We start from the raw sequence: 16,871 nt of genomic DNA, 5'->3' as shown, positions 1-16,871 counted from the left end.
TTTCTATTTTAAATCTTGAATAAAACTCTTGTTGCTGCTGCTTTTCTTCCATGAATAGACTCTGATCACATTCTGTACATGAATGTCTGCTCTGTCTCATTCCACATATTGTGGCCTTTCTTTTCTCCCGTCTTGCCTGGCGATCACTTGACTCTGTGACAGAACCCTTCCGGAGGACTCTGGAGCTTTCTCTTTTTCTTTATAGATGACTTCTTCTCTTTGAGTGTCCATCTTTCATTCTTTGCTTAAATGCTGCCTTTCTGACCTGCTCTGAACAGGTCATTAGATCTGAAGCAACCGTTTGGTAAAATGAAGGTCGCCACTAATAAAGCAAAAAAAAAAAAAAAAAAAACTCTATACTAATACAACTAGTTTATGTTGAATTTCAAGCTCCAACTGAATCCTTCACCACTGAAAACCTCCACTTTCTGTGTGTGAATGATGTCTGAAAACACAGTGGCTGAAAGAAGTCAGAGGTTATCCAGTACAGGTTTGTGTCACGGAGCGTCAACAGCATCTCAATGAAGCCTGTTAGGGAGAAAATGAGAGAGACGACGCTGACACGGTAATGGCAGCCATTATTCAGAGCTGTCAGCACGGCCACGTGACTCCACACACCCTCTGCCTCCGTCGCCACCCGCCTCCAGCCTCCAGCTGAAGGAGACCGCTGTGTGAAATAAAAGGAAGCTGAAGTGATAGAAAGGAATATTAACAACAGCAGTCTGAAACTTCAGCACAGACGTGGAAGAAGGATCTGCAGACGTTTTGGGCTCTTTCTGTGTGGAGTTTGGAGTCTTTCTGTGTTGATCTGCACCGAGCGGCGAGGCAGGTTCTGCTCTTCATCTCTTCTCTCGCCCATGCCGACACACTCGGTCTGGGTGAAGAGGAGGAAAATCCATAGTCCTCACCGGGAGTGGAGATACACGTCTAAAGGAGGAGTAGTTTGCACATTTATAAGCAGACAGGTGCGTAGGAGACGGGGGCAGCAGGGCAAAATACTGAATGTTCTCCAGCACTGATACAAACGCCGTGTTCGATACCAGATTCATAAAGTAGCTTCACAAAACACAAAAAAAAGCAAAAACTAGTCTGTGAGCAGGAGAGACGGCACCGGGGCAGAAAACGCTAAAATATGTACAGAACAATGTTTAAACTCTGCACCGGATTGATGGATGATTCAGTGTGTATCCAGTGTGTGACTCATAACCGTCACACAACTCGGTAGAACTGAGAACATATTTCAACAAATTAATGGAGAAATTCACCAAGAAACACTATGAGTAGACCAACAGTCAAAAATCACTTATGAAAAAGCAGAGAGGGGAATGTCCCAGCATGCAACAGTTTACGACAAACTGGGTATTCATAGGTTACTGTTACTGATCATTTATTCTTTATTGATTTGTTGTGTTTTTGTTTTTCTTTCTACATAAATGTAGATGGAGTTATGGTGAATATCTATGATAGTGTTCACTATCATTATTATTATTTATATAAACATTATCATAGTAAATTGAAGAAACAGGAGTAAAGAGATAAGATTTCTATTCAGATTCAGTAGGTCTCGGCTTCTTTGCACTCCTTTTTGAGCAAATTATTTGTCTTTTCGTAGGCTCAAATGTCCAAAATAAACTCTTAAAATCAAGAATCGAGGGTTTTACTTTGACGGGAATGACTAAACGTGCCGAGAAAAGGGTTTTTTTGTTTCTTGTGTGAATCTGTGGAGCTGGAGGGAAGTCTGAACGTAAAACAGTTTGAAAAAGTATGAAGACTTTATGTGTTTGGATTAATAATTAAAAAAACAGGATCATTTCATAGCAGGGGTCATTTAAAAGCAGCTGCACAGGACTTGTGTTGTCATGACAACAAGAATATTTTATTTTGATCCTTAATTGTTGGGGTTAAGTTACAGCATTGGTTAGGGTTAAAACGTTCCTGGTGTCAGTGTGCTTCAGACCCACCTGAGCATCCCATAATACTCACACCTCACTGTCTGACAGTCATCATTAAGATTAAAGTATCTTCAAACTACGGACCTTGCTCGTCTCTCTAACCTGCGGATGGCGTTACAGTATCGATGTCAGTATCGTTGCAATCCCGATCGAATATTCTCAGTGCATTATGGGAAACCTGCAGCCACTCAGGTTGTTTAATGAGCCTATTAGGAAGTGTGAATATGTGCTAACTAGCCAAAACTTAGCTTGTAAGGACAATAACTTAATTTAACTTGAGATAAATCAAACTTTATGTGTTTTTGCTCACAAACGTCTTGTTTGACGAGCGCCTCGAGCAGAAAGCTTGCGTCACGTTCCAGAGGAGGACAGCAGCATCCTAATGAGAGGACACGACGTCCTGCAGCTTCTCCTTCATTTCTATTTACCGAGCGGCGTCAGGAGGGAGCGGCCTCGCACCGCTCTGGTACGAGCCCAGATGCTTGTTTCAGTCCGACAGCGTCCGGTCGGCACGTTTTCCCTGAACTTTGTGTGGGTTTCTCCCACAATCCTCTAAACAAGCATTATTCTCATTTAAAACCCGTTTAGTGTTTCACTCAAGGTTATTTTATCCTTTCAAAATGTCAATAAAAAAAAATTCAACTTATCTTCTTAAAAAAAAAAAAAATCAGCTTGACCCTCCACTTATATCATGATTTCTTCTGGAAGGTAGACAAGGGGCAGCGGAGGGGCTTGCAGATTAAATGACCTCTGACCCTCCTGAGGCTCTTTGGTGCTGCTGAGGGGGACGTGCCCCACACTTTGAGCAACACTAGTGATCCACACAAAGATGCAGATCGTGTCAGGATTGAACATCTTTTACGCACGAAGCGCACCCCCCCCCCCCCCAACACACACACACACACACACACACACACACACACACACACACACACCCTCGCTCGCTCGCCCGCCTCTCTCTCTCTCTCTCTCTCTCTCTCCCTCTCTCTCTCTCTCTCTCTGTAGTAGTCGCAGAGGAGGAGGAGGATAGAGGAGTAGAGGAGGACTCGGGGTGTCCATCCAGAGGATCGGAGCCTCTCCTCGGGTGCAGCAGCTCCGTCATGCGCCGGGGTGCGGCGGGTGTGGGTACCGCGGTGTGGCCGGAGGAGGACACCGGGTAGGAGCAGCGGAACCGCCGGGCTTTCTTCTAATTAAATGTCTCCTGCTCTCCGTCTGCATCATGCTGTACTTCCAGCTGGTGATCATGGCCGGGACCGTCATGCTGGCCTACTACTTCGAGTACACCGACACCTTCACGGTGCACGTCCAGGGCTTCTTCTGCTACGACACCACCTACACCAAGCCGTACCTGGGACCGGAGGACCGCAGCGCCGTGCCGCCCGTGCTGCTGTACGCGGTGGTGGCCGGGCTGCCCACGCTGCTGGTGAGTCAAACTTCCCCGGAGCTCCGGAGCTCCGTGTCCGCCGGGAGCCGGCATGACACGGCGGCTCCGGAGCACCGGAGCTCCGCGTCCGAGCTCCGTACCGAGCTGTCAGAGCGTCGCTGTTTCAGATAAACTGGTTTCCCGGTCAATTGGTGACCTACTTCCTGTATTGTAACGAGCAGATTCTGAGGAAAAGCCCGAAAAAACCCCTTAGCTGGAGAAGCGAAACCCTTTTTTAACTGCATTTGACAAAATTTAGTGCCTTTTATGAGTGTTATTTAAACGCCTGCAGTTAAGAGCAGAGTAAGGTCACCAGTTAACAGGGGAACCAGTTAAGCCGAAACATCGGAGCACCGGGTCCGCTGCTGGAAGCCGCTCACCGGGTGAACTTCAGTCCGGAGCTCCGGAGCTCACAGCAGAAAACTGCTCCATCCACACACTGGCTTCCGGAGTCATATACTGCTGTTATATAAATTATGTATTATATAACAACCGCAGCAAGCCACTTCCTCTAAATGTTGGATTAATTGATTTGAATTTTTTATTTTATCACAGGCTCCCCAGTGTGTCACATTTACATATTTATTAGTTTATTTCTTGGAAGGTTTTATAATTGACCTGGGGTGTCAAACATACAGTGTGTGGCCCAAAATCAGCCCACCACCCGTCCAGCAGGAGGACATTGCAACGACAACGACGACAGTAATGGTCTTTAGTCCTTCTGCTTATTTCTCTGCTGTTTGGTGTTTGTGATGGACTCTGCCTTGCCCAGCTTTGATTTCAGCGTGTGGATCCATCCAGTGGTGAGCAGGAGTGTTTCAGACCTTCTGTGTCATTCAGCCAGGATGTTCATGTTGCGCAAACGTCGTTACAAACCTTCCTAAATGAAGAGATTTTCAACATTCTGAAAGATTACTTTAATTACCGTGAGTCACAGTTTGACAAAACCCCCTCCCACAAACATTGCAGTGTTCCCATAGTTATTATCACGCCAAGCTCCTGTTTACTGATGATGACGCTTCTCTTTACAGTAAATCATCTTTTTTAGAAGTTGATCTCAGAGTTTTTCTTCTGAACTAACAGACGGGAATTGAACTAATCTATAAAAACCACGGTTGTTAAACATTTCTGCGGGTTAAATTTTGGCTCTGCGTGATCCTTCGGCCAGCGTTTGGCCCTGACCGCAGCACAGATTGTTACATGTTCAGTAGAGTGTCTGCAGGTCAGACTGAGCTGAGGTGGATCACTGTCGGCGGCGTTCAATCAGTCTGAGGTTTTCATCTCTGTGTGAAACTTTAGTGAAGTTACACTCCGGGTGTGTAATGAGCTCATTTCCATCAACGATACGGCCAATTTCAACAAACTAATGCTGGAGAGACCAGATGACGCAGCATTAAAGCTGTTGGTTTAATCCTCCATAATCACCCTCCGCTGGTCACTTTACGGCTCCACGGAGAATCAAACCAGTAATCCTGCTTCAGGACAAACAAAAAGGCTCGACTTGGCGAGGAACTTTTTCTATAACTGCTGCGTTTATTGGTTTATTCGCTTAATTTGACTTTCCCAATAAGTCTGAACAAACGACAGAGTCAGCAAACTTTATGTAAATGTCTGTCGGGAAGCATTTAACCACTGAAGGAAATCCAGAGAGACTTTTTTATGCAACGATTTAGTAAAATGGTAAAAATTCGGAAAAAAGTAAACATAAAATTCAGAGTGTCTTAGTGGTTAGCACTCTTTATCTGTGTCACAGTCTGTCTTGTGTTTGTTATTCTCATTAAATTTAAATAATTGCCAAACAACGAGTGCTGCTCTTTTGCGTAGCTGCAGGTGATGTTGCTGATTTAGAACTCATTGGGTGTATTGGGGAACTTTCACAAGTACTTCACGTACAGTCGAGTCCTCTACCTGATACTGGTATCGGTTTCGGTGCACCCCTGAAAATGATATAATAATCTGGTAAAACTTCAAACATCGTCACTGAACCGAAGGGTTTAAAACCCTCCGTTCCACCGACTGCTCACAGAATCACGTCACAGAGACGATTCAGGTCACCGGATTATTTATCACAGTTTGGTGGCCAGCTTGGCCGACTCGCTGTTTTCCTCACACTTCCACTCATCTTGTTTACTCTCGTTGACCGTTTTCACAGGCGCAGAGAATCTCTCTCTGTTTCCCCGTTTCGTCGCCCGTCGTTTCGTCCCAGTGAGGCTGAAACGGCGGGAGTTCAAAAAGTCACACACGCATCTGAATCATGGATTCACGCGTTCATATTTTCCTCCAGTCAGTCACAGAATATAACATCACAGACGCCACAAAGCACTGAGACCGGCTCACGCTGGAGTTACTTTGACTTTACTGGACTGTTGGTTGGTTCTTCCTGAACTGACCCGATCGGATCGGGATCTAAAGATAGACCTGTTTTCATGGAGGTTTTTTACTCTGATCAGACGTCCATTCACGTTATTTACGTCCGTGTAAACACAGCTTGAGTCAACACAAACGCCATCTGAATCCCCTCGTTCTGCGGCACGTGTTCCCAACTGCTCGTACGTCTGTTCAACTCCTGCCAAAACAGGCAGGAGCAAAACAAACAACAGGAGAAAAAAAAGAATTCTGTTACAGCTTGTTTCCTTCCACCGTTCTCACTGAATTATTTTCCTTCCCAAAGTATTAATGCGGTAAATATGGATGTGCATCTGCACTGCAGAGAGTTTGGCAGAAGCCTGCAGAGGAAACTCTGTCAGGAGGCTTCCCACCCCGATTAATCCATTTACATGTGAACCTGCAAAGCTGTTCTGTGCCGTTTCTGATTTCTTCTCCTTCAGACGTAAATATCTCATCTCTAAAACGAGGCTCGAGTCCACACAGTCATTAGATCTGAAGAGATCTCTCTCTTGCTCTGACTCAGAATGCCAGGCGACGGCGTTCCTCGGCGATGAAGGTCAAACGCTTTGACCTGCAGGTCGTGATGGTTCTCCAGGTGGTGTCTTGCTCTCTGACCTGTACCGTCACATATCTGATAAAAGATTACGTTTGGAGCCGGTTCCTAATTTTCATGTTAGTGGAGCTCAGACATGAAAGTCGCTTTGATTTCAGTTGTGTTTTCTAGTTTTCTGAAAAACCTCCGGTGAAAAGCTTTTTATTGCGAATCTGAAAAAACAAACAAAAAACGGATTCCTTATAAGTAAGTCAATCACGTCCATCCTGGACCCATCGGTCGGTCCGGACGTCCACGCTGGGTCCAAATTGCCTCATACGATGATCTGTTTTTTGGCCAGTGCTGCTCCTGAATATGTCAGCTGGTTTCCTGACTCAGCATAAATGCAGCAGATGGTTTTAAGCAGCTCTGATTGATTATACATTGTTGTCCATCTAATAAAGTGACGACCTGCGGGGGATAATTACAGCTGAGGTAGCACTTAAGCACTTTGAGAATCTTGGGAGATTGTAAGAAACTGCTGTGTCTTTCATAAAGATGTGAGTTACACACATTGGAACCAAATTTAATTTCACCACTGAGGGCACAATAAACAGAAACATCCGTCTACCTTCTCTGTGCATTTCATCTCAGAGTTGTGGCGTTCTGGATCTCATCCAGCTCTTATTGGGTGAAAGACGGGAAGCACCCTGGACGGGTTCGGAGCCCACGCAGGGAATGCGCTAGAAGGCTGAAAAGTGTGAATAAAAAACCCACACAGACACACTGAGGCCCTTCCACTGAGTGAGAAACACAACTGTTACTATTATCAGAAGGTGTATTTTGATCCTAGAACCAAAGACTCATCCGTCCATTTTCTCCTCCACCGGATCCAGCCTGTCCTGCAGGATGACCTTCTGTTTTAACTTCATATTTCAATGAAAGCAGCTGCAAATGCAGAAATGATGCAAACTCCTGTAAACTCAGACGGCTGGATTTTTCCCTTCAGGATTACATGAACCAGGAAAAATGAGTCGGGTCTTTGTTGCATTTCTGAATGCAAGCATTGTGACTTGCACTTGTGGCTCATTATGTACATTTTTTTTCTCACGTGGCCGATTTCAGGCTGATAAGCTCACAATGAGTTTCACTGGCATCAAACTTTAAAGACCTGACTGGAGCCAGACGTCAAACCTGTGGAAACAAGAACATTCACAGTGTCTCAACTTCTGATTCCCACAGAGGAAAAAGATTATTTCTATTATTTAATTCATAAAATGTCTGTATAAAGTATGTGTAGCATCATCTCTGCCGCTGGGCTCTCCAGTGGGAGTTAGAAAACCAGACAGCATGTCCCATATATTGCAGACTTCGACATGTGCTGTCATGAGGCTCGGCTTGTGAGTGACGGTTCAGCGTTTCATCACTTGGTCTGGAGGGAGAGTTTCACTTGTTTCGGTCTGCTCTGTGATCTCCTCTCTCGATCAGGTGCTTATTTTGGCACTTCCATTCAGTTTTCCTCATCCTCCCGCGATAATAAGCAGTTACGTCGGAGGAAGCAGAGTTGGGACAAACCGAGAAGGCAGACATTGTGGGAACGTGACACTCGGGATGAACAGATGTCCAGACATGGAGAAACGTATGACAGCATGTTTCGGCGTTAATAATTGAAGATGTTTGAGTGTCAGGCCTGGCGGATGGAAGGAGCTGTCAGACAGAAGTGCTCAGCTGTGGCGCTCACAGACACAACAACAGACGGAGCTGCTGGGAGACACGTCCTGTTGTGGCTGAGCGTTTAAGGTCGTGGAGGAACATGAAGGAAACCACTACCTGTTGTAAAAATAGACGCGCGGTGTGAAAACAGCAGTGAGTCACGCTGCAGTGCTGCTATAAACCTGGACTGCTTCGAAACTGGCTGCTACCTATTAGACTGCTGGATCCTCTTCGGTGTTGTTAAACACACTCTTGATTGAATTGTCGGTGTGTCTCCACAGCGAGATTGCAACATTGATCTGAAGGTGTTTGCTGGAAAGTTTTTCCCTAAACAAACGGGCAATTCTCCCAGCGGATGGTTTTCTAAAAGAATGACACAAAACCCAAAGCAGCCCATTAAAGTGAAAGAAGCAGCCCAAATTAGACCATTCACGCTGCTTTCGCAGGAATCAGGAGGCTTGGGTGTGTTTAAGATTTCACTGGGAATGATGTCACAGCGAAAAAGCATCACAACAATAAATCTACAGGCTTCGTGTTGCTGGTAGATAAAGACGTGTGAGTCTGCGTGAGGCTGGAGGACGGTGGCGTTCCAGACGTTTCCTCAGCAGGCTGAAGGATGACGTGATGCATTTCACACTAATATGAAAGAGCGGGAATAAACGCCTGGCTGCAGAGAAACAGCAGCAGAGAGATAAGCGGGGCTGTCTGGACGGGGAGTCAGGTCAGTTCGACAGCTGCGGGAACAGAAGTGATTATGAAGGGAAAGCAGCGTGCCGCCCGAAGCCAAACGTTCATGGAGTGGTTTTATTAAATGGTGCATTAATGAGTAACTGTGGTGTGGGAAAAATACATCTGACTGCTGTCAAACTGGAACTTCTGAATGAAAAACCTCTTCAAGATGAATTTAACGTCATGGAAATGGATGATATCGAAAATAAATGTTTTGTCTGAATGATGCATTTCATAATAAACCAACAATGAAAATATCAGGATTTGAGGAGTCCAGCTCGGAGTTGGACCAATTTCAGTATCACATACAGTCCAGACTGATCCAGTTAGTTCTGGACAAATTGAACAACACGTTGACTTTAAACACGGTCTTTGTTTTGGCACAATATAAAAATCTACCAGAAATTCTGTATTTTGAGGAGTATTTTCTTGTATTGAAACAACTTATATTTAACATTTTCTGTTAAAAATATCCAAACCATCTCTGCCATGTTATTTGTTCCAGAGCTCTTCATTTAAGAGCAGATATTTTTATTGCAAAATAAACGTCGTATCTCGACTGTCTGGGCTGGACTAGACCCCGTCTCTGACTGGTTTCGGGTCTTTGGACTGTTTGACTCTTTTATCTGGTTCATTAGGTCCACAGGAATAATGTAGTGTGTACAACTGAATTCTGGCATGGTTTAATGGCTAAAATTGCATCAACAACAAAAATAAAAGTTGAAATGGCTAAAGTGCCCCAGCCACAAGAAGAAAGCCTCGAATCAATACAAACAAAGAAAAAAAACAGACAAAATTTCTAAAAGAGGCAAAATATCTGTAACAGTTAAAGCAAATAACATTTCAAATCACTAAAATAGCTGAAACATCACAGAAAAGCAGCCTGAAAAAACAAAACAGTGAAAAGCAGTCATCAAAACATTAAAAAAAGGGTATACTGCTCAAATAACTGTACAGAGTAAATCACTTGAAACGATTATGAGAGAAAAATACAAGTAAAATGGCAATAAAAAGGAAAGAAAAAAGATAAAACCAGTAAATGAACTCCCCAAAAATATGTCCAGCGTTCTAAATTGTACTCATGAATCATCAGACGTGTTTTTCTCGTTATGTTGCAGCTCTAAACTAATTTCATGTGGGAGGAGGAGGGCTGAGCGGCTCCCGGTTCAGGTGGTTCAAACAGTCCCCTGACAGATATTTGAGGCGGTGACCTCCAGTGGCTCACCCCGAGGGGGTCCAGGACCACGGGTTGAGAACCGCTGATAAACCCGCAGACGGGATCATTCTCACAGTTATTAGCTTCATTAGGTTTTCATGCAGTAATCTTCCCTCCGCCCAGAGGTGTAACTGGTGGTCAAGTCCCCGGCCCGTCAGTTTAATCAAACTTTATTAAAGTGTGAGCTCACACACACACACACACACACACACTCACCCTTCCCCTCCGTCTCCACGGAGGAGCTGAAGGATCTTCTTTTAATATTTCTTCGCGGTGATGTGCGGGAAATGTTAACTGGAGCGCGAGCTTTGCGCTCATTGTTGGAAAAGCTTGGTGAACCTTTTTAATGAGCCAAGTCACAGCAGGTAGAGCAGAAGGTACGATATCTCCACCAGCAGCTGCACTTTTCTTTCATTTGCATGAATTCTTCATAAATCAAGAAAGCAGAGAAAGACAAAAGTAAGGGGGAAATGTAGAACAATGGGGGTTATATCTAAAACAGTGAGGAAACACACCGAGTGGAATTTGGTGGAAAGCTGAAAACGGCTGTTTTGGTCATGTAAGCTGCAGACCTCTGCTCTAAACTCTCATGCCGGAGCTGTGATGGGGACGAAGGGCACTGAGCTGAGGAGTTTTGAAAGTGAGGAATAAAAACATTTCTGACAGTGCAGCTCTGAGGCCGCCTGGCGCCGACGCAGAGCGAGCCGAACCTCGGTCCTGGGCCGGCTCTCTCAGACTGCAGCCTGCTTCAGAGGCTCGACGCAGTGGAGGAGGTAATCGCGAAGAGATGCGGTGAATCCGTAGCTGTTTAAATAACTCAGCGACAACACAATAAATGTCTTGTGACATTTGGCGAAATGGCTGCAGGCGGCAGTCGCAGGCAGCGGAGCACAAACACAATCTCATCCAGAGTTATCTAATATTAAAGTACCTCCGCACAACTTGTTACTAGCCGAGCATCGCCTCACACCCGGGATCCTGAACTCAGATGATCTGAGGTCTCTGCTCCCAGCGCCGGCTCGGTCGACGGACAAACTTGTTTCTTTCGTACCACGAAATGGAATATTTTGTGAGAATATAACAGCCTGCAACCTGTAACCTGCAGATCTGTGGCCACGTTTGACTCCAGGAAGATGTGAAATGATGAGTTTCCAAAGTTTTCTCCGAGTAGAAGTAACCAGGATTAAATCCCAAGAAAGAAAAGTCTCATTCAGGCCTGGAGTCTGTTTCACAAGCAGGTTCAACAAACCCCTGGAGTCTGAGTTGATCTACTCTGTATTTTCAGTTCCAGAATCCAGAACAGTTGATTTTAGTTAGTTTATTCAAATAGTTTCACCCGGAGAGAAGCTTGTGCCACAATTAAAAAAAGACAGGATAACTTTAAATGTAGTCCGTTGCAATCACAGTCACATTACTTAAATTGTGGCCTATTTATTTATTTCATTTAGGTGAAATCGATTTTTAATATGTTTTACAAGTTAAAGTAAAATATTAAAGGTATAACGGACAATTTTCTCGAAAAAGTCGAAGCCAAACGTCTGTTACTCGCGTTTTGAAAAACGCTCATGCGCCAGACCATCCTACCTGCTCTGCTGCTCCTACGAGCACGCTTGACGCAAGCGTTTCTCCAGCGTGATTGACATGTCGGAGGACCAGTAGTTGAGACTTGCATCACGCCATTCATTGGCTGAAACAACGTCCATTATACCTTTAAGTGGCTCTTTGATTGTGCAGTTGTTTTACTCCCAACATAATCCTGTTTTCACGCATTAATATCTTTTCTGTCGGTCTGTGTCACCTATTCTTATCACTTCATTTATATTTTCAGAATCAATTCAGAAAGCTATGTTTTATGTGTGATGTATTTGTCATTTTCACAGTATTTATAGTCATCTGCTCTTTGATTTAAGCACTTTTGCTATTGTTTTTTAAAATTAAAAGTAAAGCTGTGGTGCCCGGAGTAAGTCTTAGACGGGTTAAGTAATGAGGATCAGCATGCCAAGAGTTTTGAGAGAGCAAATCATACCGGAGCCAACTAAACCTCTTAAGAATTCAAAGCTATTGCCCTTCACTTTGGGTATTTTTATAGGGTCTTTAGAGCAGGATGCAACAAGCTTTGCAGCTATATGTATCACGACGGTCTAAACACAGCTTAAATGGGTAAAATTGACAAATGCATAAACCAGTGAATCTGCTTAATAAGCTCAAAAACAGCTGAAACCACTGTGGATGTAGTCTGTACTAATGAACCATCACACAGGTAATGTTTATAGTCACATTAAACGCTATATAGATGGCCTCCTGAGCTTTGTCATGCTCATTTTAAAGGTTGAACATGTGACCAAGCCTCCTCTGGTGAAACCTGCTTGAAACAAATCTTCATTAAAGTTGCCGACCTCCAGTCTAATGGATAGAGATGACTCTTCTGGTCAAATCTGTGGAGGGTTGGAGCTGTTCTTAATCATCCTTTGGAAGGAAAAACACATTTCCAGTCACCGAAGGCACAAACAGCTATTTGATGACCGTACGACATCCAGAGGAAATTACATTCTGATTACAATCAGACATTTGTGGATCAAATCAACATGAAACGAGTTCGTTCTGATGGGTTTAAGTATCTGGATGGATGGACGCGATGAGCTAAATATATTTGCATATTTGGACATGCGGAGCATGGAAACAGTTTATCGCAGTTCTTTCGCCTCTTCAGACATCAGAGTAACGCTGACGCTGACGTTTTGGTGTGAGCTCTCTTCACGTTGAGGATGTTCTGGCCCGATGTCTCGGCTGCTGCTGCTGCTGCTGCTGCTGATTTGGGATGCTGGTCGCAGCGTTGTCATGAATCACCGTGGAGGCCGGAGGCTTCATGGCTCAGTGGGTGAAAATAGACTCCTCGGCTGCACTCGGTCCCAGGAGTCTCTTCATATCAGCCCGCTCCATTGTTCACATGCGAACTCCCGTCTCACTTTCCTATTAAAACTTGTTGCCTCTTCAAGGCCAATTAGCTTGTAAATAGAGACATATGGAGACGTTGAGCGCGACTGTTGTAAACCGGATCAGAGGAGCCGCGGAGCTTTGTCCAAATATTGTTTTTCCTGTGGGCTCCTGCTCAGCTGATGGAGACGGATTAACGCCGCGCTGCAGACGGTCTGAGAGGCTCACGAAACAACCAAACCAGGGGTGGAGGAGTTGGACCAGGAGCCGAGTCGACGAGCAGCGCGGGTCACCCTGACAGCGGCGGCGGGCAGGGAGGGTAGTTTAGGACCGAACAAGCAGCACATTGTCACCGTGGCCCTGTCAGCTCGCGTTACGGCGACGAGAAAGTGGGACAAACGGCCCGTGGCGCTCACGTTGCTGCTCAGGCTTTTTGGGAGCGTGCGGCCCTTCGGCCAACTCTTGCCTCCCTCAATGATATCAGGGTCTGCGGTTTGTGAGGTGTTGGACCAGCGCTGTGTACACGGCTCAGCTGCGTCTGTGGAGTTTCCTCAGTCCTCGCTTGGTTGGCTGCTTCAAGGACGTTATTATTGAGCAGATTAGGGGCGAGACGAATGACAACAAGGGGCAGCAAACACTTCATGGCTCATATTATTAGATCTTCTGTTAATGTCTTTATTGATGATGGTATTTTGTAATGTATATGTTACTTAATCAGTTCTGACATCTTCAGTTTCTCTTCCTGGACCAAATTTCAACCTGAACTTAGATGTGGTGTCTTCAGAACAGGGGTTCTGCAACCTTTACGGCCAAATAGACATTTTTTGTCAGTTTTTACCAAAAAAATTGGATCGTTAGAACACAGTTAATCTTTAAAAATGATGCTCATGTAGCTCATAAAGGTTAAAGAAGTTTCAATTGCAATTTAGGATGGGAAACACTTCATCACATTTCCAGCTGTTTTTTGTACTTGATTTTTAAGGTTTCAACTCTTTTTCAGCATTTTTTTGTTTTGGCATTTATCTGTTTTGATCATTTGGCTTGTTTTCAATCAGTTTTGCAAACTTTAGTGCAATGTGAAAAAAAATAAAAATCTCTAGCAGAATCTCTCACATTTTAAATATGAATTCACTTTGGTGTTGGCTGAAAGAGCGGCTGCATGGTCCAACAGAACGGTAATGTCCTGCCAGTTTTTAGACGACCGGCTCATTGAGGAAAAGGAAGTAACATAAAGGCCGCGGTGTTAAGTGGCAAATTAAGCTATTTACTGATAAAAATAGGAAAAGTAGTATCTAACAGGAACAAACAGACACTCTAACCTAGCGTTATCACAACACAGAACACAACTAAGTCTAAGTCTAAGTGCCTGGACCATCATGAGACCAGCGCCAGACCAGAACGGACCAAGAGAGAAAAGTTCGGACCAGCATCAAACAATCATCAGAGGAACATCAAACGGCATCAGCCCAGCCTGCTGCTTCTTTCAGCAGCGATCTTACACAAGTAGATCAGTCAGAATCAGGGAGTGCTTTTTATTCCGTTTGGGAAAAAGAGACCGTCTCTCCAGATAAACTTTTTAGTGGAGAAGTGAAGCTGACCAGCGCTGCCGTCTGCTGTGGAGAGGAGATGCATATTTCATGCAGGAGGAGGATTAAATTCAGCGGCTGGATCCTCGTGCTCGTCACGTGCTGCGGACCAGACACAAGTCCTAATTACTCTGAAATTATCTGTACATTCATGCAACATACTTTGGTCGTCATGGCAACGCATACGTATATCCATCAGAGGCGAGGAGCCAGATTTCAGTGAGAAGCCGTGACAACGGGGATGCGTTGAGACCGTGTCCTCCTCCGTGTGTTTTGTCAGTTCCTCATTAAAAAATGAGCGAAACCATGGCAACAACTCAGGAGGATCCGTCATAATGAAACATCTCTCTTACCGCTTTACACGTCGTGTTTTTGGACGTCTGCGGCAGAACTGCACTTCTGTAATGCGCTGGTGGATTTTTCATGAATGTCTTAGAACTTTAATAAGCGAACAGGAGAAAGTATTTTTCTCAATGGGCTGACGCGCACGAAGGACAGAACCCGATCAGTGGACCGATGGAGAGATGAACCTCGGATTTAAATTCTGCAATGGAATGACAGACGGACACACTTCTCTTCTGCCGCTTCGCCTCAGTCACAGATTTAATAATTGTAAATAGAAGTTAGAGGTTAGTCTGAAGCCAAGCAGGATGAAGTCACATGGTCACATGATCGGAGTGGAAGCGTCTGATTCAGCTCTAACTGTATGTGTTTATTAGAGCGTGATGGATGGAGGCTGGAATCACCTTCTCATGTGGGCGTGAACTCACGCCACCGAAGAGACGGGCGTAGATCTCCAGCCCCGTTAATCCCCGTCATCCGGGCACACGCCTCATGAATTACGGCGTCGGCCCTCGCCTTTCTGCGTCTCCCATTCCAAATATCTACGACCGCCTGGGGAACGTTTAGCGAAATCAGACAGCAGCGTTCAGCGTGTGCGTGAGCCTGAAATCACACACACTTTGAGTTGGTGTGTGATCTGCACTAACAAGGTCAGCAGTAATCCACAGTTCATGTTGTTGCGCGCCAGTGTTTCTTCTGCTTAATCACTTAATCAGCTGACACAAACACACACACACACACACACACACACACACACTCCTTCAGAGAAGCTAAAACAAACATTTTGTTAATGTTACATTTTACCTTACCTGAGCTCACTGTATATGAAGAATTAATAAGGCGCGCAGCAACACTAATAAAAACACTTCAACACTTTGAAGTTAACAGCGTTCAGCCTGAACGAGCTGTGTTCAAGGCAGATCATGAGGTGGGGTTTAAAGGTGGCGGCTGAGCAGCTCAGTCTGGACCCCCACGGAGGTTCTGTGGGCTGAGATCAGATCTGAGAGGCGTGAGCAGATGTGGTGTTTCGGGGGGTTTCAGAACGGAGGCGCTACGTGATGAACGGATGATGTTCAGTCGATATAAACACAGGTTACATTTACGGAGCTACAAATTACATTTTTAGCTTTTGTTGCCATTTTTAGAAGTTTTTTTCTGTTTTTCTCATAGATTTTCCCTCTTTGGCCAGTTAGCTGTTTACAGCCGCAGTGTGTGTCCAGCAGTTCGAGCAGCTTGAGCTACACTACCAATTATTTTCATCTCTCCGCTCCCCCTTTTTTGTCTAGAGTTTTTGGCTTTTTAATGTTCCCCATTTTTAGCGAATCCATATCTTCTGGCTGTTTCAGGTGTTTGCCTTATTTATCTGCTTTTAGCCTGAGGGTAAGACCAGTTTTGAAAATCAGTGTGGAATACAAATGAAAAAAAAACATGAAAACTAAAACAAATACAAATCATCTTCTGAAAGCTTTATGGAGAAGCTGAAGAGCCACACGTTGAACACCCCGGATGTATACAAAACAAATCATGTTACTGATGAGCTGCAATTTTGAAAGCTATGAATCTGGAACCGATGATCAGAGCCTGAAAGAGAACCAGGATGCGATGTCCTGTGAAAGGTCATAGAAAGAGGTGGCAGGTGGAGTGGTCCAGAAGTGGAAATGACTGTTATATTCATGGCAAAAATGATCAAGATAGAATAGATCAATAATGAAGAGGCTGGGACCCAGGGCGAAGCCCTGAGGAATGCCAGAAGAGATAGAAGATGGCTGGGGGTGTGAAAAGATAAAGCTATGATTTGAATCCAATTTGAAAATCAGTGAGGAAATCACAGGGAGCTGATAATGTGACATTAGAGATCACACACTGTTGCATGACTGTGCAGATGTGAACATCAATGATTTATTGAGCTTTGATGTGCTTCATGTTGGTGTCGGATGTGATGTTCGCTCCTGAAACCATGAATCTTTCACAACACAAGTGTGTGAATCTAGTCTAATGGATGTAATGCAGACACATCAAATGAACGAAGTGATGGTGAGAGACCATGAATGTTGCA

At 44.6% G+C, this 16,871-nt stretch overlaps 1 protein-coding gene across 1 annotated transcript in view; it reads left to right on the top strand.

Moving 5' to 3' along the window:
- Positions 1-3,074: 3,074 nt before the first annotated feature.
- LOC115393971 (phospholipid phosphatase-related protein type 5-like) overlaps positions 3,075-16,871 on the top strand; it is a 28,240-nt gene continuing 14,443 nt past the window's right edge. The window contains exon 1 of the mRNA XM_030099093.1: positions 3,075-3,375. Coding sequence (XP_029954953.1) covers positions 3,172-3,375 — 204 coding nt within the window. The 5' untranslated portion in view covers positions 3,075-3,171. The remainder of the gene's footprint in view (positions 3,376-16,871) is intronic.

This window comes from Salarias fasciatus, chromosome 9 (genome assembly GCF_902148845.1).
Source record: "Salarias fasciatus chromosome 9, fSalaFa1.1, whole genome shotgun sequence".
Lineage (NCBI taxonomy): Eukaryota > Metazoa > Chordata > Actinopteri > Blenniiformes > Blenniidae > Salarias > Salarias fasciatus.
The sequence above is the reverse complement of the archived record's forward strand: the minus strand, read 5'-3'. Positions and strand labels throughout refer to the sequence as shown.